At 45.3% G+C, this 24,830-nt stretch overlaps 2 protein-coding genes across 2 annotated transcripts in view; both read left to right on the top strand.

Moving 5' to 3' along the window:
- Positions 1-24,830, top strand: part of FSTL1 (follistatin like 1) — a 212,003-nt gene that overhangs the window by 82,563 nt on the left and 104,610 nt on the right. The gene's annotated exons all lie outside the window — the stretch shown is intronic.
- On the top strand, positions 948-24,609 carry HGD (homogentisate 1,2-dioxygenase). The gene is made up of 14 exons (XM_079305761.1): positions 948-1,108; positions 6,228-6,299; positions 9,188-9,276; positions 10,932-11,037; positions 13,239-13,298; positions 13,768-13,859; positions 14,449-14,483; positions 15,627-15,706; positions 15,836-15,935; positions 18,209-18,333; positions 18,893-18,997; positions 20,118-20,244; positions 23,523-23,704; positions 24,281-24,609. Exons 1-14 carry the CDS (start codon positions 1,094-1,096, stop codon positions 24,410-24,412), a joined length of 1,320 nt encoding a protein of 439 aa, XP_079161887.1. The 5' UTR covers positions 948-1,093; the 3' UTR covers positions 24,413-24,609.

Here is a 24,830-nt window from a genome sequence, read left to right as displayed (position 1 = left end):
AGTTTTCAGAAAAGCAAAGGTGATTGGGCTGCCCCTCTTGGAGCCCAAGCTCTCAGTGACTGCTATGGGGGTCACAGGGGCTGGTAACTGCTTTGGGGAGGGAAGGCTTCCAGGATGCTCTGGGAGAGGAAGAGACATTAATTCAGGGTTGCATTAAAATGTCAGTGTGTGCCTCCTAGAAATTTCCTCCTGGCAGGGCATATAAGCAGAGCAGGTGATGGAAATGGAAAAATGCTTTTTTTTTTTTTTTTTTTTTTTTTTTTTTTTTTTTTTTTTTTTCTTTTTTTTTTTTTTTTTTTTTTTTTTTAAGAGGGGGGTTGAGAATTCAAACTAATAAAAAAGCCAAAAACAATCAAATAAAATCAATTGTGTTTTTCCCCTGTAACTTCTGGAGTGCAGAGCTACTTTCATTAGTATTCTGTAGCTAAATGCTTCCACTTCTTCGCCAGCAACAGCATTCTTGAAGAATATTGACATTTCAGAATTATTAAGGTGCCCTTACTAGCTGTAATCACAGGAATACAAAATCCTGCCCTGCTTTTGGCCCCAAAATGCTGTGTAATCTTGCCACACTAAAATACCACTGCCTTCATCACGATGAAGGTGTGATCTCTTCTATTCTCAATGTAACACAGCTCAGAAGAATTAATGAACAAATATTTACATATTTAGAGGATTGTGTATGAAAATTGCTAGAGGTACAATTTATGAAAGAAGCATATAAAGCAATTGCAAAATGGCTTTCCTTGGTTTTAAACACCTTTTCCTTCCCCCTCTCCAAGTGTGGGAACCATAACCTGTTTTTTAATACCTGAGGGGGAACAGCAGTGATGAGGAAACCCAGTCCCTCTCACCCCCTGTTTATTCAGATCGATCCTGGGGTTGGTTCTGCAGAGAAGGGCGTTTGGTTAAACACAGACTGGGCTGAGCCCTGGGTTGAAAATTTCCTTGGACTTTCTCACTCCCAGCACTGTCAGCCTGCCTCCAGCCCAGCTCAGTTGATCAGTGAGCAGGCTTTGCTTGGCAGGCTGTTTTGGCCAGATACCTGCTCGGAGTTTGTGTCTACTCCAAGAGGAGGATAACCAAGAGAAGCATGGCGGGCCTGCAGGTAAGAGGTGGGGTGCCTGCAACCCACCAGTGCTGGCTGTAGACACCCTTTCTCTGCTCACACTAATTTTTTGGGATCTGTTTCATTTTATTGTGCCCTTCTTTTGTGTGTCAAGGTGTGTTTTTAAAGCTTTCTTGGGATGAAGAATTTTGCTGTGTTTCATCTATAAATAAGCATTTCTCTCCCTTTTCAGCTCCTTTGGAAATCATTCTTGGTCAGGACGTCTTCATGGTGGGAGTTGTCCTTTCCCCACCCTCAGCATACACTCCTCCTCCTATTCTGGCAGAGGGTGTTTCCCCCTCAGCCTATGAAATCTAGCTGGCAATATCTACCCAGATGTTGCAACTCTGGTCATCATCTTCCCCAGCAGCCCTGGGGAGCTGCTCCATTCAGGGCTGTTTCTCAGTACCCCTTGCAGGGCACCCTGGAACAGCAAGTGAGTGGCCATACCTTCCTCTCCAAGACCCAGCAGGGCAGCTAGCTTTCCCTGCACTATTTGCAAGGGTAGGGAGGAGCTTTGGGAGAAGGGTGTGATAGGGCGGGTTTGTGGCTCAAGCGTAGGAACATGAGACTTGCAACCCTGCATCTCATCGTGGGGGACCAGCTGCCCCAGGGCCATTGGGGTGCCTGAGCTGCTGCAGGAGGCAGGAGTGGCAATGCCTCACCCCAGGACATGGTGAGTCCCAAGAGCTTGTGCAGGATCATCATATTTCTCCCTGGACTCCTGGGATATCACTGTTACTAAGCCTGTTCCCAGTCCTGGAGATAAACACATATTGTGCTCTTTCACCACTTTCTGTAATGCTCATTCTTTTACACAGTGCTTTTACAGGTCTCATTCATGTCTGAGGAGTTCTCTCTCCTCAAATAGTAAGATTTTACTGTGCTTCTTCTCTGCCTGTCCATGACACTTTGCAACTCTCATTACCCTTTTTCAGGAGCAGGGCAGCCTTGCCCGTGTACCATTCCAGCTGAGGATCATGGCTGTGACTGCATCTTCCATGTCCATCTTTGACTCACTCCTAGCAGACCCTAATGCCTTGTAGGTGAGGCTGTGGCTGCAGGTTGAGCGTGGGTCTGCCCAGAGCTGCTCATGCGAACAGGCTGCTCTGCCAGCAGCTCCTCTCTGAGACCTCACATGTGTCCCTAATCTGTCATCACCTCACCTGCTCCATCTTCTCTTGGCATGTCTTCTCCAAAACTGTTGGCTTACCACTCCTCTCCACTCTCCTGGCATCCATCCCTCTCTTCTATTGTCCACAGAGTGTCATGTCCCAGCCTAGAGCTGAGCAGCTCCTTTCAAGAAAGATCTGGCCCTAGACTCCAGCACTTTTTGAGCGGAGGGATGTCAAAATATCAAGAGAGGTGGCAGCTTCTTTTGGGAATATTGGCTCTGCAGCACCAGGGCACAACTCTGATTTCTGTGCTTTGGCTTCAGCCTGCAAGGAGGCTGTGGAGCCCCACAGAGAGGGTGAGAAACCTGCTTTGCTCATTGCCCCAAGTGCCCATGTCAGTGTTTCTGCATTTGTGTTAAACACTCCAGTGCTGACTGGTCTGAGCTGATAAAAAGTGCCATGCTTCTTGAGAGGAATGTAGTTTCCCTGTGTCTGGCAGCAGGAACTAATAGATAAATATATTATGCATTGTTTGAAGAAGGGTTTTAATTATCTTGCAGATTATGTGTTCAGACTTCAAATATGGTTTTCCCATGCCTGCTGGTCTAATCTGGAGGACAAAAGGTTATGGTTTATAGGTCAGAGTATGACACCCATTATAAGCACTTCACTTTATGTCACAGTTATTCCAATCAATGTGCTTTGCTGAATTTTTTATGCTGTGCTGAGCTTTTATCTCTCTCATTTTATCAAAAAACTACAAAACAAAAACCAAAGTGGAGTCAGATGAATTCCTAGGGTCACGTTAGCATAAAAATCTGCAGGGATTTTGAACAAAATAACAGCAGTAGTTAAAAGCAGGACTGAAAAAAAGGAGCCACAGAGACTATTTTGTGTAACAGAGAAATCAGTTGCTTAACTATAATTGTGCCCATCCACCTACCCAACATTCAGATATCTATAACTTACCTAGGAACTGTAGAGGCCAGGCAGAGACCTAGGGGGAGGTGCTCTTGGACTCAAATCATGGTGCTACTTCACGGAGGAGGGTGGGTTCCATTTTCACATATTTTTCAGCCCAGGAAGGATGATGCTCTGCTGCTGGGCAGGCAGAAAGAGATAATTTACCTTGGCTTGGGGGCACCCTGTGCAACACAAACTGAGAAGAAAGTGGGAGCGGGGCTCAGAGGGCTGGACAGAAGAAAGGCCATGACATGCCTGGCCCTTTCACCATTGTTCCTACCCAACCTGTATCAACAGGGTCCCTGCATGGTGCTCCAGAGCCCTGGAGCATGACGATTTCAAGGCATGCAAGGAACATATGTTGCACAGCTTTTTCGGAGCTTATATGATTTTTGACACCAACCCTCTATGGGTATGTAGAAGAGAGAAACCTCTCTGAGGTATGCCACAGGAAAGAGAAAACAAAACAGGGAATAAGGAAAGCCACATCCAATCTCCAGGCAAAAGTCTTGGAGTCACACTCAGGGTGATAAATCACCAGCAAAGTGTTTCCCCTACAGCAGCTACAGTCCTGACAATGTCTTCTTTTCAGCCCTCGATGCAGTTACCTGAGAAATCATTTTGGTTTGGTTTTTTTTTCTTTTTTGGCAAGAAAGAATTTATTTGACAAAACAATGATGCAGCAGCTTCCGCTGCCACTCTCGAGGGAGTGGGGCAGTGCCACCTTCTGCAGCCTCTGGTGCAGCTGGGGAAGGCAGCAGCTCTGCATCCAGCCCATTGGGAAAGTGCCTCCTGCATTGCTGCGCTTGGGCAAGGTGTGGTGCAGCACCAGTGCAGGCACAGAGCAGATGCTGCCACAAGACGCATGCTGCTGACTTGGTTTTCTTTCTTTCCTTTGGCCCAGCCAGCAGAGACAAAGGGACTTTTGGGGATGTGGATGGGCAGTTCACATGTGCTGGTCGCCAGCTTTTTAGTCTGAAGGCGAAGGGATTGATCTGTCACAGCAAAATCTCTGTGCCTTCTTTTCCCCTCACCCCACCAGTGTCACACGGGGCTGCTGGGGAGCACATGTTGCTTGCCAGGTACACAAATCCTTCAAAGAACCACTGACTGCCCCCTGTCCCCTCCCAGATCTCCACCAGCATTCAGCAGAGCCTGTCGAATCTTGCTGGCAATGCTGCCAGAAAATGAACTTGTTCCCTCTTCGTCCTCTTCCCCCTTTCTTCCCCTTTTCACCAGGACGACACTGCAGGCAAATGCTCAGACCACTTTTATGTTACCGGTAAAGGAGGATGCAGTGTGGAAGTCTCAGTTAATTCTGTAACTGCTGCAGCTCCATCAGATATTGATGCATTTCCGACGACGGAGGGAGGTGGGGAGAATGCTCCAATACAGTACATTTGCCAAGGCTGCTTAGGTGACTTACTCCTTTGCATATCAATATCCTTCTTGCAGAACCCAGAGGAGAGCAGCTCCTAGCGATGTATAGTCATTTGTAAGATGAGAGAAATATCCTCCCTGAATCAATGGAAATCAGGTTGTGTTCAGGTTGAGCAGGGCTTCCAGCCAGCCTCGACCCCCTGGGGATGGTATTTTCTTGCAGGTCGCTGGAAGGAGCCTTAGGAAAATACATGATTTCTCAGGAGGTTTCAGGCTTGCTCTGGGAGTGTCTGCTACACTGGGAAAGTTATAAGGACACTGCAAATTGTCCAAGGTTGAGCACCCCTGGGGGGAATAATCCAGGCACTACTATAGGTAGTACAGGCAATACTATATTTAAAATCAACCAGGTATAGAGGCTTTGCTGTCCACTTTAATCTCAGACCTGTGCCTCCCAAAGGGTCATGCCATGCTGAGGATGGTCCCTGCACCTGCTGAGGCTGCTCAGTGCTGGCCACAGCTAGGATGTGTGACAGGCAAGCCTTAGGGTTCCTGGATTTTGCCATCCTGGCACCACTGTCTGAAGGCTGATAAGCAGTCCCACTATTCTTGCAGTTGTTAAAGTGCTGCATTAATATTTAACTCCCTCCTCAGGCCACGGGGCTGAACCGCTGGTCGCTGCCAAAAAACGCCCCTGCATTCACACAGAGGTCAACAGCCTTGTGGCTTCCTGGACCACCTGAAGGGACTGTATTTACATTTCTTACAGTGTAAAGCTAAGGCCTGTTATTCCTGCTTCTCTTTTGTGTCTCAGGCTTGCTGTAGGGATTTTCCCAGTGCTGCAAAGCTGGGATCTGCATCCACTCTATCGTGTGGCTTTTAGCCATGCTCACACCATGGCAACTAGGCAGGGCAGGTGTGGGAGGATGTGTAGGTCTGTTCCATCTGTGGGTCTCTTGAGAATTCACTGCTCTAGAGACCCAGACAATCACCAGTAATGGTTTAATTCTTGCTTACTACCATGGTGGACAGTTCATGTTCAACAGGACAACTCTTGTTTAGGGCAGATCAGTGAAACCGTTCAACTTGGCTGTGTTTCCTTTCCTCCCTCATCCCATCTACATCCTGACCTTTTATTTGAGCATGGGGATTTATCAATGCATGTCAGCTGAATGATTCCCAGTTTCATACCAAAGAACCTGAGGACCCACTGAACAAATTTGCAAGACAATCTGCAGATTTTGGAACACTCATGTTTGAAGCCAAAGCCAGATTGAACATGAATGGTGCTAGCACACATCCATAATGTTGGTGCACCGCTCTTCCTATCCATCACCCTGTTGTCCTTGAGTCTGACAGTATATGTGATATTTAGGTTATTTCTCAAATGTCTTGATAGAGCAGAATGTAGTCAAAATAGACATACAGACTTAGGAGAGCAATTCCTGTCTGTGCTTCCCGGCCCACAACATGGTTAGCTAATGAAGAAAATCTAGGAGCTGTGAAAATTGTCTGTGGAAGCATGCAAGCAGACCACTTGAGAAAGTCTTAATGCATACAAAGAGACTGGAAAAATGTATGGAAAAGCAATGGGTGGGTTGTTTGGAGAGGTTTTGATTGTGGTTTCGAAACAGTGATGAGCTGTGTGGTTTATTTTACAGTACATGTCAGGATTTGGAAATGAACATATTTCTGAGGATCCACGCTGTCCAGGAGCTTTACCGGAGGGACAGGTACTGAGGTTTTTTAAAGTGCTTTATCAAAATTCACTCTTGAGGGAATATCTAATCCCTTGACTTCTTTTCATCTTAACATGTTTCCTTTTTCTCTGTCACCATGAAAATCTCCAGGAACCTTCTTTATACAAGACTGGAATAATAAGATGCTGGCAGAAGTCAGAACTAAAGATTTCCATTCATACTTCCTATTTTTAAGTTATTTGTAAGCTTCCAAATTTCAACTTGGGTCTTAAGAATTGCCTAAATTACCTCTGCTCAGCAACAGGGTTTTTTTCCCCTAAAGGAGTCTGCTGTACAAGTGGCTCAGCCACACTGAGAAGGAAGCCACTAGCTCTGGATTAAACCAAAACAGAAGTTTGAAGATTGGCAGAGAGATATGCTCATGGAGGAGAGGCAGATTTCACAGCTTCTGTAGGAATGGGTTTCAATGAAGCTGACATATGAGTCTTTGGCAGAGGAGAAGCTTCTTTGTAGGGAGGGGACATGAATGCATATAGTAATAAACTGACATGAATGCATATAGTAATAAACTGACAGATTAATTTTTTTAAGTAATTCTGAACATGCTGAATGAAAATAAATTATATGGGGTCGTTCCATTTTAGGAAAGGAATTGCAGCCCATGTGGTGCTACCTTTTGGTACCCAGAGGCAAGAATGAAGCACTGAAGAATTAAACCTCTCTCACCTCCTTTTGTGCCACCAGAGTGTGTGGTATTTTACACCAGCACATACTCTGTGGCTGCCTGTGACTTCCCTTGGATCTTCTGTAATCCTTTTGACTTGGATGGCAGCACATCTCTGAAGACAGGCTTAGAGGGTTGGGGTTGCTCAGCATGGAGAAGAGAAGGCGCCATGGAGACTTTATGGCACCTTCCAGTACCTAAATGGGGCTACAAGGGATCTGCAGGGGGACTTTCAACAATGGCATGTAGTGGGTAGGACAAGGAAGAATGGCTTTAAGCCAAAAGAAGGCAGGTTTAGATCAGATATTAAGAAGAAATTATTTACTATAAGAATGGCACAACACTGGCACGGATTGCCCAGAGAAGCTGTGGAAAGCCCATGGAAATGTTCAAGGTCTGGCTGGATGGGGCTTTAAACAACCTAGTCAGGTGGGAAGTGACCCTGTCCATGGCAGGGAGGTTGGAACTAGATGATCTGTAGGGTACCTACCAATCCAAAACATTCTAGGATTCTATGAGTTGGTGCTTAGCCAATTATATCCCTTAGTGCTCCTCTTCCCCATCTATGCAAAGAGGCCAGTAGAATTAAGGTCAAATGGAGACTTTTTCAACTTTTGCTTTTCCTGAATTTTCTGGATTTCCCCAGTTCTGATATTTTATATGTGTGCCAGTGAGGACACTAACACACAACACAGGGACACATTAAATGCAAATGTTTCCTAGGTCTGCACGACTGCCCATGGTGTGCTCACAAGACAAACTGCTGTGCTGATTCAGGCTGGTAAATTTGGCTGGTGCAGTGTCTTGTTACTGAGGCTGGCTACAAAAATGTAAGAGAGAGGCACCTTAAAACTGGAAGATCAATAGTGATGGCTGCTGGTCTAAAAAGGCAGTGAGATGTGGTGTATGTGCTCTTTGAGAATTTCCACAGCAGCTCCAGAGCACACTCCTCCAGCTCCTGGCCTGAGGTGCTCTCATCTGGACAGAGGGTGCGGACTCCGGATCAAAAGAGTTAGTATAAGAATCTGAAAACAAGTTAGACAAAAAAGATCTAAAAAAGTCCCGAGAGTGGATCCTTTCTCTGATGTAGCATTTATAACACTGGCATCTTCAGTAGTGCTAGCTAAGATAAAAATTTCAAGGCTTATTGATCCCCCTGCTTCACTGCATACCCATCCTGACAAGATGGAGCTGGAGGGCTGGAGTCTACACGCACTCAGAGAGCTTTAGTTCTCCCCTCTGCCTACCTCTGAAGGCAGGGTTTGAATCCATATGTATGGCTGGTCTTCTCAGAGCAGGATACAGGACGCTATAGCAGACCCTGCAGGAAGAAGATGGGGTAGCAAATGGTGTATGACTTCCACTGGGGTGTTTTCTTGGATGTCTTTGCTTCTTGATGATCTCAAACAAATAGATGATGGCCTACTTAAATCAAAATGCTTAGTTTCTGTTCTCTGAAAAGGAGGGATCTGTCCTGCAGTTATGAACTCATAAGGGTTGCTAAAACCCGTGTTAGTTGTAACCTTGGTTCTGCAAAGGGAGAAGTGACCCCTTTGTACTCCGAAAGAGGGCTGTCACTGTGCAGAAACTCTGCAGGAAAGCAAAGGCTCCTCCACAGGTCACTGGTGCTTTTGGGCAGCAAGCAGCACTGTCAAGAGGAAGCAGTACAACACAAAAACGCCTGCTCTGGACACCAGTTCCATAGGCAGAGGGCAGGAGGAGAAGGGGGAATTCAGTGCATTCAGCTTCTGTAAGTCTTTATTAGCCCTCTGGGAAGCCAGCCAGACATGGTGCTCTCGGGTAACCCCTCCGAACACTTGCTCTGAGAAAAGTTTGTGCTCAATACTAGTCTGCTTTTCAGTCTGTATTCACTGGGAATTATTTCCTTTTCTCTGATATTCCTGTTTCTGACCCTGTGCAGCACTGCCCCTTGCAGCTTACACTATGGCTGCCTCAGTGGCTGTGCTGACTCCTTAGGGCACTTCTTTGGCATGTGGGAATGGTCTTTGGGGTCTGGCTGGTGCCTCAGAGGAGCAAGAGCACACAAGTACTGGAGATGAAGCACAGCCTCAGGAGAGCACAGCACCTTACTGCATCTGGGTGCTGAGTGTTCAGATCAGTGCTCTGCTGGAGGCTTCAGAGCCAAGTTCCATGCCATTGCCTCTCACTCCTTATGTTTCCTTCTCCTCCCATCCAGAATAACCCTCAAGTCTGCCCATATGGCCTGTATGCGGAACAGCTCTCGGGCTCTGCCTTCACCTGTCCCCGGCCCACCAACAAGCGAAGGTATCGTGACCCCTGGCAGTGGGTGGAGGATGTGGCACTTTGGGAGTGGTGGAGAGGCTGCCTCAGTGCCACCAGTGCTTTCTGCAAGCCTAGAAGTATAGAAAACCTCTGCTGTGCACTGGGAAAGGGGCAAGGACAGAAGACCACAGGAGAGGAAAAAAAAGGTTTTGGTGGGGCAAGTGGGTTAAGAAAATGTTGAGAAAAGAGTGATTGAGGCAGGAAATAAAGTAGTTTTCTGAGCAAGATGAGGAAGGGGGGGATGTTCACAGGGACCACATGGTCCTGAATGGGTTATGTATGCTGTGTGAAACAACCTTGGGGTTTCAGCCCTGATGCTTCTATGGGAAGATCACTCCTGCCACTGGCGCTGGTAAGCACATGATGATGGACAGTGTCAAAGTCAACCCTCTGAGAAAGCCTCTTTCCTCCTAAGGGATGTTCCTGCACACTGGTTGGGGCCAGGGAGCTGCTAGCTCAGTCTGTTTCCATTTGGGGCTGGCCAGGGCCTTGGAAAAGTGCCAGGCACCCAGCATGATCTTTAACACCTCAGCAGTGCTGGGAACAGCTTGTTCCAGCCAGCAGCAAGCTTCCCAGAGCTCTGTCCCAGTTGTTGTGTTCCAGCCATAATCAGATTGCAGAAGATGGGTTTCTCTTTTTGCTTCTACCACTGTGGCTCTTCTGTCCCTTTTGCTGCTTGTTCAAATGAAATGCATCATCTGAGATGCCTCTGCTCTCCAGTCTGGTGCCAGCTCTCAGTGTGCATGGGAAAGGGATGAATCATTGTTTGCTGCATGAACTCGTCCTTGATATAATTTTTCCATCTCTCAAGGGAGAGCTCCCTCCTCCCCTTTCCTACTTGCCCAAACTGCAACCACCACTGTTAACACATCAAAAGCATTGGCTGCCCTGCCTGCTCAGGCTTTTCTGGTCTCCTCTGCTCTCTCACCTGACTGAAAGCCCAGCTTTGGGTTTGGGTGCACTATGTAGGGTGTGTGGATGCTGGAGTGGCATTGCTGGCAGGGCCTACAGCCACAGCAGGCAGCAAGGAAGGAGAGCAAACATCGCAGACAGTGGCAGAGGCATGGGGGACCTCCTACAGCAGCAGGAAGCATCACATAAACTCTGGGCTTTGCTGCATGGGCATGGCCAATGAAGCATAGGATGCTACTTTTGGTAATCCATCCAAATTCAGATACAGGCTGCCTCCAGAGATCTCTTCTGTTCTTTCCATTGCACACTGCTCATCCCTGTCTTGTCTGTGCTGCTTTATAGCTGTGTTTAAACAAGCTTCTTTTTCCAACTGTGAGATTGCTGTATTTCAGCAACAGAAAAAGCTGTATTTTTTTTTATATGCATATATGTGAATGTAGACAGAAGTAATTGATGGAAATACACATATAGACGTTTACCTATATAAAGCAGCACATGTTTGTATCTAGAGCCTATAATAAAAGCCATCTCTCTGGAAACCTCTGATTGTGAGTTGTTATTTGCTATGTACTTTCAATATTAATATTATTAATTTGATATTTAATAAACTTTCTGTTCCACTTGCCACCCATGTAAATGTTATTCTAGAAGCTCAATCAGCCAGCACCTACCCAGAGGGTTTAACCTCTTCCCCAGGCTAATCCAGCTGTTTTCCTTCTTTGTAGCTGGCTGTATCGAATCCTACCTTCAGTCTGCCACAAACCCTTCAAACCTCTCGAGGAGGGCCACTTGACACACAACTGGGATGAAATTGAGCCTGACCCCAACCAGGTAACCATGCTGGAAAGAGCCCTGGTCCTGCCAGGAGGACAGTCAAATGTCAAACTAATCCGAAGTGCCAAGGCACCAAGTTGCAAGAGGTCTGAGGGAAGCCATGGGCTCCTGGGGGTCTGACCAATTTGGAAGCAGGTCTTGTCTGCCACCTGTCCATTTTTCCTCACCATGGTCACTCAAGGAAGGACAGCCCTCAATGCTTGTTGCTTCCCATCTTGACAAATCCTTATGCTGCTTCCCAGCACAGCTACAGTGCCACAGGGTTAGATGTGCTCTACCTAGCATTTTCCCTGGGGGGTCCTGTTGGCCTTTTAATCTGCTCTCTCTTCTCCTTCAGCATCCCCCACCAAATTCTCATGCCCCAACACAGCTGGCAGAGCAACTGCATATCTCTGCCATCCATCCTCTCCTTCCCTGGGCTTTTGGAGAGGTTACTGGCTGCCAGCCCATTTCTCTGCAGCCCTTGTGGAAAATCTTGCTTCATTCTGGAGAGTCACACAGAGAGATGGATTTGTCTTTCTCTGTTATGGACTTGCCATTGTCTTTAATAATTATTTCTTCCCTGCCAGCCCCAGAACATTTGGTTTTGCTAATCTGTTGCCAATCTTGTCTCAACATCATCTCATGGTCATTGATTTTCACTTCTCTCAGGTTTTGCCCTTTGATACATCTTGATTAACTAATTTCAAGCCTCCCGGCAGCCTCACAATTTGTCTAAATAATTTCTCAGATCTGCTGGAATATGTTTTCCAGCCATTGAACAAGGAGCAGTGACAGGCTCATATTTTCATGCCTTTGGTGCTCTTTCTCAGATGAAGCTCCAATGACTTCTGTTATCCCCTCATCCATCCTTGATGCCCTTTTGCACCCTACATCTACCTTTGTTTATTATTACAGTATTTCCAAGATGTCCAGCTCTCAAGCATTTGAAACCATTTATGTGTAGTACCATTTTTGGCTAAGGAAACGTCAGCAAAGCTCCTGCTCACTCCCTCTCTTGCTACTTTCAGAGGCAACCACCAAGTCCAGAAGAGTTATTTCCTGGCAGTAAGTGGGAGCCATCTTCCTGCATCCCTTCTTTTATCCACTCTGAAGCACAGCCAGAGACAAGGTTCAGTTTGTTGCACAATACCTACTCCTCCCTGTGATGCTTTGTGTTTCACTCAGATACTTAAGGATCTTCAGCAATCCTCATCCATTTAAAAAGATGGCCATATGGAGCCACCTTGAGCAATTTTTCCCATTGAAGTCAATGGGGACAATGACACTTTAAAATTACCCAGACAATGGCAGAATTATAAAAGACACAGATGAAAAAACTGAAAAGGAGTGAAAGGTGATGAAAAAATATGGGGTGGCATCTGAGCAAGAAATGCTGAAACAGAAGAAAGCTCTCCAGGCTGGAACAGAGAGGACAAAGAAAAGTTATGATTGAGAGGCAGGGAGAAAACAAATACCAATAACAAATGTCACAGTATAAAACAAGACAACCAAACAAAACCCCAAACATTAAAACTCCCAGACAAACATAAACTGTGAAACTTCTCAAGAGGATGCAGGTGGATTCAAATCCAACAAATATTTTGGACTCCGCTGGCACCATCTGCCCGAGGACTTCGATAGGCTTTGCAAGACGTAATTAGTGCTGCTCATGGCTCCTGTTCATGAAGGCAGAGCTATTACTGCTTTAATGTGGGGAAAATGAGGTGGAACAAACAAGAATGTCATGCTTGGGTCACAGAAGGACTGAATCATTCAGCATGGAGCAGAAAGCTGGCTTATCTGAATTTCTTTTCTCTCAAAAGTGTTGTTATTAATAGAGACAGATTTTAGGATTTTTTTTAACCTTGGTACTAAACAGGCCTGCCAATTACTTTACAAAATGAAAAAATTTAAAATTTTAAAAGCCCCCCAACTAAAATTTTTAAAGAAACTTAACCAAAACAAAACAAAACAAACAAACAAACAAAAACAAAAAAAAAAAAAAAAAAAAAAAAGAAAGAAAACCCAAACCAAAACCAGCAAAAAAACCTACTTGTAAACCAGATGATCAAGGCAACAAGGAAAGAGGGGAAAGAGAGAGCTATGTCAGCAAGGAGAAGCAAGGGTAAGACGGGTCTACTTTCTTTTGAATTACCATTTCAGTGTTCTGATCACTGGCACCTCTTTCTTGCTTTTTTTTGTTTGCTGCAATCTAGCTGCGATGGAAACCTTTTGAGATTCCAAAAGCCTCCCAGAATAAGATGGACTTTGTGAGTGTAAGTTGGGCAACCGGGCATCTGAGCATCCTCCATCTCTGTTTCTCCTCAGGGGGTGGGGGGGCACACAAGATACTCAGAATTGGGGTAAATATTGGCAGTTGTGAAACCACTGGGCTTGCAGAACATCTATGGGAGGGGAAAGGATTGCAGATTTCAAGCAAGCGGTGGGCTTGATTTTCTTCATTGACTGTCAAGGAACTCTTAAAGAAAAAAAAAAGCCCCAAACCCCAGTTTTTCCCAGGCTCTTGGCTGAAAACACTAGCTTACATGGATTTTAAGAAACCCTTATTATATCAAAGATAATCCAACTCCTTTGACAAAAGGCCACACAGAGAAAGGCTGGTAGCAATGTGGGAAGTGATAGAGGATGTGAGACCCAGCAAGAGGGTGAGTTGAGGGGAGGAAAGAGGGCTGTCCCTGCTCTCCTGCCTTCTTCTCACTCCTGGTGCTTTGGGTTTACCTGTAGGGACTGCACACCTTATGTGGTGCTGGTGAGCCCAGAGGACGCAATGGCATCGCTGTCCATATTTTTGTCTGCAACACCTCCATGATCAACAGGTCAGTGCCTGCTGTGCTTGTGGCTCGGACTGCTCCAGGCTGTCTGCCTGCCACCAACTTGAGTCCAGCTCCCAGCATCCCTGTATGTCCTGTGTTCCTGTGTGCACAGGCAAACGTGTTCTCTATGTCCACAGCAGATTGCGCTCTGTGGTCAAATACCAGAGGAGTTGGTGAGGAACCACCAAGAGAATTAGGGAGCTGGACATGGGAGTGCAGCAAAAGGAAATGTGTTGGATTTAGATCTGCTCCTCCAAATTCAACATACATGCAGCAGACATTGTTGCTCCCTGCAATGGCTCAGGAGAAAAATCAGCCCAATTCCCCAGCCTACAATAGCTGATGTGCCCATGAGTACAAAAAGCAGCGACTTAGCAGAGGTCAGAGAACATCCTGTTTCCAGGCTGAGCCATTTATTTAAGAGTTGGATTTGATGATCCTTGTGGATCTCTTCCAACTCAGAATATTCTGTGAATTTGTGAAACTCTGCTATGTCAGTCTCCCAGCTCAAAACTCCCCAGCTGTGGGTATGGTGTGCACAAATGCATAGGGCTTATAGCACCTTAACCTTACTGTTTCCCTTTTTCTTTAGATGCCTTTATAATTCGGATGGCGACTTCCTGATTGGTGAGTTGATGTTTTTGGCTTCTTTTTTCCTCCAGGTGGTTCTACCTGGGGTACCACCTGCCTGCCTCTTTCTTCTTCCAGAGCCTGGGGCTCTACAGCCAAGACTTGGAGGAGAGGGTTGGCTTCACCCCCATGCCATTCAGATTTGGTGGTCTGGCACCAGCTTGGCTGTTGGGCAAGCTGCACTGCTCTTGTGCCAGACCTCAACTCTTTGATCAGTGACCCAGCTTCTTCACCATGGTGCTCAGGGATCATTTCCCACAGCTCCTCAGACTGGTATTAGACATGCCACAGGCAGTGGTTTTCTGGAAATCATAAACCTCAGGATTTCTGAATAGTTTACAGTTAGATGACTTTGTTGCTTTAGCCCAAGATTATTTGGCACAGCAGCTTAGCTCCCATGCTGTGCCAGCCTCAGGCAACCAGACTGCCACTGTGCATGTGGCAGTTGACACATAAAGTCCACACATGATGAAAAATATTCTGAGTGGTATCAGAAGTCAGATATTTGCTTGCATCTTTCTTGAGTAAGGAACAGGAATGCCTTCAGGACACCAACAGGAACATTTGTCCCATTGAATAGCTATTAAATTGTTCTTACTCACCTCCCTCACTACTGTGAAGTAAAAGTGCCAGGTTTTGTAAATCTGCTAGTTTTTCAAATCAAAATGTGAGCTCTCCTGTGCCAGGACAGTCATGGAAAACAATACAGATGTTAGCGGAGTATTGCTTCTACCCTCAGGAAGTTATTCCCAAACATCTCACACTGCCACAGCCATGACAAAGATGGATATATGCACTGTTTCATATGAAGATTGTGAAACAGAGAGGTATGGACCCAAAAGTATCAAATCACATTTATTTGGACTGTGGTGCAAACCTTACACCAAGGGGCCATGAAGTTTTGGCTCATACAAGTACATTCTGTGACATGGGGATGATGGGGCTGGTCAGGAAGCTTCATACCAGTGCAGGTGTCTCTGCTGCAAGAGTCTGCATGGGAGTCCAGATTCCCTGTGTAGCTGTGCCAGAAAGGCCCCATTGCTCTTCCATGGAGCTTGGGTGCTCTGACAGGGCCAGAGAAGATGGCAATCACCACAGTACTTCAGCTCCTCTCTCTGCCTGCATTTTTTTTTTCCATAGTGCCCCAGCAAGGAAAACTGCTCATTACAACTGAGTTTGGGAAGATGCTCGTGGAGCCCAATGAAATATGTGTCATCCAGGTAAAGACTGAATGCACCTTGCCTGTGGCTCAGAGCCAGATGTTGGAGAAAGCAAACTCCTGCACTCAGCTGCTCATGGTTTGCCAGCAAAGTCCTGGGAGGATCCTAATGTCTTTCTTTATTTTCCAGCAAGGAATGCGTTTCAGTGTGGAGGTGTTTGGAGAGACCAGAGGCTACATCCTGGAGGTGTATGGGGCGCACTTTGAGCTGCCTGACCTGGGACCCATTGGTAATGATCTCCTGTTAGACCTACAGTGAATTTCATAGGGACAAGCATGAATTGCAAGCCCAAATCCATCACATCATCCCATGCACATGCTCCTTCATAAAGATGTTTTCCATTCCAGGCCTGTTATTTCCCAGAAGAGTAAGCATCTGCCCAAAAAAAAAAAAAGTGACAGCCCAGCTGTCCAGAGATTCCCCTGGCACTGAAGGGACCATTTATCTCCCACCCACTTTTCTACTATTTTGTTTTCAGTTCTGGTTGGCATGAACCTATTCCTACCAAAAGAAACCCAAAAGGCCATCACCACTGATGCCTCAAACTTACACATTTGGCATAAACTGGAGTGATAGGAGAGAATTTTCCTGGTAAAAGAAAGGGCAGATTTCAGAGGCAACTGAAAATGAGATATTCCTGAAGGCCCGTTTTAGATTTAATCAAGTGGATTTTTTTTCCCCCTACTTCTGTTAACAGAGGAACCTTGGAGCTCTAGAGTGCTTTAGTGTCAGAAACGGCTTCCTCTGGAGAATTAGAAACCAATAAAATGAGCAGCACAGGTCTTAGATCAGCAACACAATCACACCTCCGTGTGGTGTTGCCAGGGAGGATCTGCTTCCTCTGAGTGCAGGTCTAGCTCTCATAAATCACAGATCCTCTGTGCCAGATGCCTCTTGCTCTGTGCAGAGTCACAGATTGTGAAGGCACAGGCTCTTGCTGCCATGACAAAGATATCACAAGGGGACCCAGCATCTGAAGGCCTGCTGCCCACATTGCGATTTTCCAGTGCTAGGCTCAGGTTATGTCACTTTGTTATCCCTTGGGTACTTGTCTCCAAATTTATCTTGCTGAGCAAAACACCTCCTGGTTACTGCTGCTAAGATTGTCTCAGGGAAGGGAAGTGAAATTCCTCTTGTAACAACTAAAATAACCTGTGCCAACAGTTCTGCATTTTCAGACTGGTATTTTAGGGTTGGTCATTTTGTTTTAGGTTGGATTTGGGTTCTTTTCCCCACTAGATATTTTTAGCTCTCTGCATGATCTAAAGGACTGGACATGCTTCAAGCAAATTAACTGGTATTATCAATCATTAACAAGCTTGGTGTGGCACATCTATATTCTGGGGCATCTGTATCTCATGGCCATGGTGAAAGTGAAGCTGGTCCTTCTTTCACTGGAGAGCCAACCCAATCTACAGCTGTTCAGTGGAGCCCCACTTAAACATCTCTTCTGTATAACATACTGGACACATCATTTTCCACATGGAGCCTATAGTGATTTTTCAACAGCTTGCCTTTTAGCCAGCTGCAGCTTTCTGCTACCCCTCACTTATCATACCCTGTGCCTGCTCCACTTGATTATTGATATGGTCACCCAGACTGTTTTTAATAAGTTTTCCCATTAGCTAGTTTTTCAGACACAGTTAGACTTTATTTGGGACTTTGGTTTGGTGGGGTTTTTTTTGTCTCCAGAATGCAGGAATATATTACAAGACATACTTTCTTTGAAAAGAAAGAGTGCACTTGCCTGTAAACCTTTTTAGGAGGTGGTAATCATAAAAGCTCCTCTTCTCACCTACTTCCCCTTCTCATCTACTCGTCTTTGCCTCAGAGACCAAGATCCTTTGTATTTCAGTCTTATTTAACTTCACTTTTCACTTGAAAAAAAAGTGACAGCTGGAGAAAAGCAGTGACTGTTAAACCTTAGCAGGGGTAGTAATGTCTCCATTTTTATCCAAGAAATTCAAAACAACTCTGTAACAATAATACTAATGAGGAGAAGAATGCTCCAGCACCCATGCTTTGCACTTTGAAAATGCACTCTTCACATCAAGTAACCCCTCAGTATGCTCAGAGTCTGTAGGTATCACTATTTTATTGCTCCCTTTGTTAGCATTCAGAAATGTATTTGGTCCCCTCGTGACATGCCTCATAACTTCTGCATGCTTCTGTCAGCATGACAGAGAGCAATTCATCCTCTATTTTTCACTTAATTCCTGGTTGTTACATGCCTTTAATTGAGGATGATCTCATTTGGAAGGCAACTAGGGGAAACCTGTATTAGTCACAAAGGAAGCATGACTTGAATGCTAGGATGAATTACAATTACCTACTCATAGAAGCACAAGAAGAACATGACTATTTCAGGTCTAATGGTGGGCCAAAAAGCAATTGGGTCACTTGTAACACAGAAGGGCACCCACAAGGCCAGGAAATTGCACCAACCTCTCACTTCACTAGCAGATTGCCCAAAGAGCTTTGTCACCTATCCTTCTTTCCCAGGAGCCAATGGCCTGGCCAACCCACGTGACTTTCTGGTGCCTGTGGCATGGTATGAGGACCGCCAAGTGCCAGGGGGCTACACGATAATCAGCAAGTACCAGGGCAAGCTGTTTGCAGCACAGCAGGTGAGGATGCCCTGGGAGAACAGGTAACTGAAGCACAGTGACTGCCAGTGTATGGCCTGGGATATGCAGCTCAGTAGCATGGATGTCGTCTCACAAAGTCCTGCTCAGTTATGTGGAGCAGAACTGAGCTCTTGTCTTCTTGGATCATTTATTTTCCCAGCTGAGGATCCTCAGTCTGGGAAAAAAGTGTTTGTGAAGACCTGGTTGTCCAAAAACTCAACAGTGGTCTTTGCCTCCATATGTTTATAGTGACAACATAGAAATGAGGAGCTGGTGCTCCTGTGAAAATCCAGTTTCCTCATCAGAGAGCTGGTGTTGCTGCTGGCTTTGTCCAAACACTGCCTGAGCACTCAAAAGCTCTTAGAGACCAAACTGCAGAGGGAAGACTAAGGCTCATCAAGCAGAAATGCTGAGGAAAATCTCATCCTGTGTTTAAAGAGCTGCAAGTGTACCCCTAACCAGTAAAAAACCCACTTTTCATTTGGAAAAGAGCAGCATCCTGCACATGTGCAGCATGTTTGAAGGCATGTGGTAATCCTCTGTCTCTTTGCTTTGCTAGGATTACTCCCCCTACAATGTTGTAGCTTGGCATGGGAACTACACGCCATACAAATACCACCTGGAAAAATTCATGGTCATTAATGCTGTTGCTTTTGACCACGCGGTAAGTTCTGGAATGGAAAAAAGCAAAATGTGGCTACCATAGCATCTAAACCTACCCTGAGCTCCAGGGCCTCTGTGCCTCTTAAAAAATATCTTGTCCTCTAAGAAACAGTGTGAAATCTTTTGTGCTGCTTTCCCTGGGTCCGAACAAAGATTTCATATGAGAAGATGTCCTCCTTTGTGGTACAAAGACATAACTGGAGGTTGATCAGATTCTTAAACAGCTTTGTGCAGTTTAGCATAGAATTTCTGTGCCCTGGAGGAGGAATGAGTACTGATGCCAACATACACCGTGCAACTCAGCAAAAACACTCTTGCTTCTAATTCTTGCCTTGATTTATTTCTTGCTTTTGGGCAGACTCCTTCCTCTGGTTCCTCTGAGTCCAGCACTAAATTTCATTTTGAAGAGCTGTCAGCTTTCATTGTAATAATTTCTAGATGTTATGGAAAATAACTAAAGCCAAAACTTATGTGGGCAAACTCATCTGAAAAAGAAACCGGTCCAGTGGGAGAGGCACCCACAGCAATGCAAGTGGTTGTGCAAGGAGACTGGAGCATTTCTAGTGAGAAAATCAACAGAACACTCCAGAAAAAAATTCCAGGAGAAGGATAGGTTTAGGAAAACATTTTACTGGACCAGAGATTTCAACAAGCCACAATTTCTCTACACTTTCTTTTACATTTGTAAACTAACAGGACCATTAGGCTAAATGCCTCTAGCAGGATGTTCTTGTCCTCCGTAACTGGCTAAGGAAAAGGTGTGGTTTTGTGGTAGAAGTGTTGGAGACTGCTCCTAGAATTGCAGTACTTCATCTTGCAATGTTGTGCACCCTCCTCATTTATGCCACCAGCTACAAGGGCCAGGATGGGGAAGGATCGTCAAAGCTGATGAAAGGAAGAACCATCCAGACCTATTTCTTGTCCTCCCTGTATAGCATTAAATTGTGATGCTGAATGCTGCCCCCCAGGGTCCCAAATCTCATCCACACTATCAGGTGCAGGTGACAAAAGTGTTTAAGCAAGGGAGAGGCTGCATCAGTCAGGTTTACCACCAGGGTGACCTGAGCAGACACTCTGAGCCCTGCTCTGTTTCATGCTTTTTTTGCTTTGCTTTTTTCCAGGATCCTTCCATCTTCACTGTCCTGACAGCCAAGACGACCCGCGCTGGAGTGGCACTTGCTGACTTTGTCATATTCCCCCCGCGATGGGGTGTAGCTAACAACACCTTCCGTCCACCTTACTACCACCGTAAGTCTGCACTTTCTTGGTTGTGCTTGAGTACAGGACTGAAGAAAAGAAACAAGTCTCCATTTATTTGAGAGCATGCACAGGGAAGCAGTAGTCTGGTTTGTTGTCCTTGGCTCAGTTAGTCAGCTTCCTGGAGTCAGTCAGTCCTCGCTGGAAAATGGACAAATCCAAAGATGTTCCTATTTAAAGCATCTCTCATGAAAACTCTGAGGTGATGGGCTCACTGCTCTTGCACAGATGGATGTTATCTGTATTCCAGGGGCTCCCACAGAGCCTGGGTGCATATTGTACAAATGAGTCAGATATTGTCCTGTCACCCAGCCATGAATCACTTAATATCTCATTAGAGTACTTAGATAAAGAACAGGAGAAAGGGAAATATATTACAAGCAGTAAGAAGCACAGAGGGCTGTACAGCTGACACTTGTAAGGTGAGATTGGAGATACAGCAAAGAACGGAATTGGCTCTCCTCAGCCCTTCTTCACCACCTGCACAGTGGTAGAGGTACTGCTTGCATTTAAGAAGCCAGTGATGAGAAATTGGCTTCTCAGGCAGGGAGTTGGTTAATATTTTTGAGATTTTGTTGCCATCCACAGAGCTGGTTTCTTTTTGGCATTTTTTTGGCTTCATCTTGTCAGAGCATAACAACGCGTTGCATTGAACGGGTGCTAGGAATCCAGTTCCCGACATGGGATTGCCCTTTCAGGGAGAGGATGAGACACTGCTCTGTGAGATTGATGGGGAAAGCCTGGCCATCCTGCACCCCTTATGTTAACAGTTAAAAGCCTCCATCTTATCATGCTGTGGTCACTTTGAAGTGCCGAGAGTCTTTCTGCACACTTACTAACCACAGTTTAACAGACAGTTCCTTCTGCTACATAGGTTATTTTCAAGCACCTTGGAGGCCAGCAGAATTAGTGGCACATGCAAGAAAAGCAGGCAACTCTGCAGTCACCTGAGTAAATCCCAGTGACAAATGCCCTGTCATTTTGCTTTCATTTGCAATAGTGAGGGTGACATGAAAACACATCTCCTGACAGGCTGGGATAGTGCCAAGACACTTTTTCTGGACCCTAAGAGGTGAGACACCCTGCTGGTTAACTATGGTGAAGTTGCTGCTCATCAGCAGAGCTGTGCTGATTTTACATAGATGCGTTATGAGCCATAACAAATATGAAGCTTCGTATTTGCTTAATCTGTGCTAAAAGACAGAAAGAACTCTCCTTCTCTTGCCCACATTGTGATGATCTAAGAGTACCCATGAGGACAACTTTGGCCACCGTAGCTACTCACTTGACCACAGCACCTCAGCCATAAGTTTGAGCACTAAATTCATGATGAACAGGTTGGTAGTCTGCTTTACACCAGCCATAAAAGGGAAGAGCTTGAGTGGGTAATGCAGACATTGTGATAGTCAACTATCAAGACACACATTAATTCCTTTTGAAATTAGTGCTGTGATGAGAATCTTATTGCACGAAGAGGTAAAGCAGGACTAAGCAACTCTGGGGTAGAGGTACTGTATTAATTTCAACAAGTTCGGTTCTGCTGAACTCCCTTTTCTCCAAATATTTCACAAAAGGCTTATTTTGCTTGCCAGAAATCCTTTGTTGCCTCCTCTCTTCAGGTGCAGTGGAATGCCCGTGTTCAGAGAATTTTGATGCACTCAAGAGTTATGGTTTTCATACTTCATTAACTCTGCCCCAAGTACAACGATGGTGTTTCAAAAATATTCCTCTTAGACACCATAACAATTTCACATACAAAGGGGGACATGCAGTTTGTAAACACTGACTTCTGGCTACATTTACATCCTTAGAGGCTGTGAATTACTTGTAAGTACTTTGAACTTAGACTGAAAATCTCTGATACACTTTTTATACCATGGGCATATATTAATTCTGTCTGAGAGATTGCTTATGTGATTCTCAGGATGTTGGGCTCTTAATATCTACTGGTCACTAAGAGATTTTAACTTCTCAATGACCTGCTTGTAGACAACACTATTTAACTAATAGGGAAGGGAGGCACATATAAGTTGTTTGGGTTCACATATGAAATTTGCAAGCAAAAAAGAGACTGGACTTTGCTCATCTCCTAAGTTCCAGGCTGGTTTCCTACATACTTTCCCAGCCTTCCTAAGAGATATTAAAATTCCAGTTGCTGACAAATTGGCTATCCAGCTCTCAGGGTCTGTACTGCAGTTTAAAAGTGCCAAGTGCAGTACATGGGTGGGTTCAATGAAAAGCTTGTAACTATCCAGTCTTACATGAGACACAGACAACTTGGAATGAAAATTAATGAATGTTTGCATACATATATAGGCCAACCCTGCTTTGAGCTGAATTAGTTTTGGTGTTAAACATTTCAGACCCTGGATTGTAATTAACACAGACTGAACTAGTGAATAAAAAGTGCTATATATAAAACAGCTACAGAAGCATGTCCTGGTTTTGCAAAAACTAACTTCTGAGCAGAAAGTGCCATGCTGTTTAGTCACATCAGGTGTGGGAAAGCTCAAAGCTTGGATGACAGCTGCTTAAGTACTTTCCTTACAGGAAGCATAACTCAGTAAATTATGAATTTTTAGATATAACTTTCCTTGCCTGAGTTAGTGGCATGTTACTCTAGTGCTTTCAGAGGGTCTACTGAAAGTATTCTTCCTCAGGGAAGGACAGAATTTGGTGCCTTGTCTTTGTGCATACAGTGGCTGTGGAAAAATAGGCAGATAATGCATGAATTAAAAGCGTAAGGTAATGAAGTGCCTGACTGCACTAGAGGGAGTAGAAGAGTATCAAAATTATTTCTTGCTTATAACTTGGGACAGCAGAGCAACCTCTCTTATAAGGTATATTGTGTCCGTAACACAGGGATGATTATACAGAACTTCCTTTCCAATGCTTCACAGTTGCTAATCCAAGTTTGTAAAATCAGGTTACACCATGAAGTCCATATGCAGGTGCATTACAAACAACTTATGATGGTAGGAAAAGCACAGGTCTACCAATGTCATTTAGGGATTGATGGAACCACCTTCATTAAGGTGATTTCTAATGAATTTCTTTAATTAGGAAGCTCTGTTTCTGAATGTAGGTAATAAAATTCTGTACAACTTTACAAGCATTCTTGTAGGATCCCTGATGTCTCTTAGCATGATACCCTACCTAGAAACTTCCACTCCACCCTCTGCTTTGCCCAGCTTAGCTCATGGGTGTCAAGGAGCTCTTTGCCTGTCTATGATTCCCTCCTTGAAACCTATTCTCTTTGCCTGCTGCAGGGAACTGTATGAGCGAGTTCATGGGGCTCATCAAAGGCCACTATGAAGCAAAGGAGGAAGGTTTCCAGCCGGGAGGTGGCAGCTTGCACAGCATGATGACCCCTCATGGGCCAGATGCTGACTGCTTTGAGAAGGCGAGCAAAGCCAAGCTGGAGCCGGAGCGGGTTGCAGATGGAACCATGGTAAGAGTTGGAGTACAGCATGGTATAGCGCCCACGTTTCAACTAAAGCCTAGTTACTGTCACTTCTTGTCGGCAAGTTTGAAAAACACTTGGGCCCAATTGCTGCTGCATTCAGCTCCCCCTCCAATGAGCACTGCTCAACTCCCAGGAGCTCCCCTGGAGACATCTGATGCCAGGCAGCTTTGATCATCTGCCCACATATACTGCTGCCTGAGCAGGAAGCTGGCAATTTCATTTTTGTCTTAGCCTATGGGCAAAGAAGCAAACACCCTAACTGTCCTCCTTTCTCTACCCACTAAAATCTAATGAGGATCATCAACAGACGTTGAACTATAGCTTTTGGAAAAACCTGGCTTTCCTGGGTATGCAGGGAGTCAAAAGTCACTCCTGAGATCTGACTAATTCCAGCATGCATTACCAGATCTGAAGAGCATTCCCCCTGAATTGGTCAGGCTGAACACAGAACCTGGAAATACTGAACCACATATAGAAATCCTGCTTGTGGTAGAGCAGACATCTTGCCTGGATTTAAATTCTTCCTCTTTTACCATAGCCTACCTTTGTTCTTCCCAACAGGCCTTCATGTTTGAATCGTCCCTCAGCCTTGCCATCACCAAATGGGGCCTCCAGACCTCAAATTGCCTAGATAAAAACTACTACAAGTGCTGGGAACCCCTGAAAAGCCATTTCAACCCTAAATGCAAGTAAAGTGCTTGCTGCATGCAACACAAGTGAAGGCAGGGAAATCCAGCATACCTATGTGTGATGGCACAGTCAACTCGGGCAGTGCAGAATGCTCCAGCACACAACAGCACTTCCATCATGAAAACCATCATCCCCAAGTAATGTGGGAAATGCAGTAAAACTCATCATTATTCATAACTTTCAATTAAATCAAATCCTGGTGGCATGTTGAAGCTGAAGTACTTGCATGGTTCTCACTACATGTACCTGATATGAAACCTGCACCTTGTGTGGACAGGATGTGACAGCTAGCTCCCATTCACAGGGCCTCCTGAAAATACAACCCAGTGTGTCTTTCCCGGGGAGAAGCCAGGAAGTGACCAAGCATTGTATGCTGTCTGTATGGGAAGCGATTTATAAACGGTGCTGAAGGCTCCACCAG

The sequence above is a fragment of the Erithacus rubecula genome (genome assembly GCF_903797595.1).
Source record: "Erithacus rubecula genome assembly, chromosome: 1".
Lineage (NCBI taxonomy): Eukaryota > Metazoa > Chordata > Aves > Passeriformes > Muscicapidae > Erithacus > Erithacus rubecula.
Note: the sequence above shows the minus strand (reverse complement) of the source record. Positions and strands in the feature narration are given on the sequence as shown.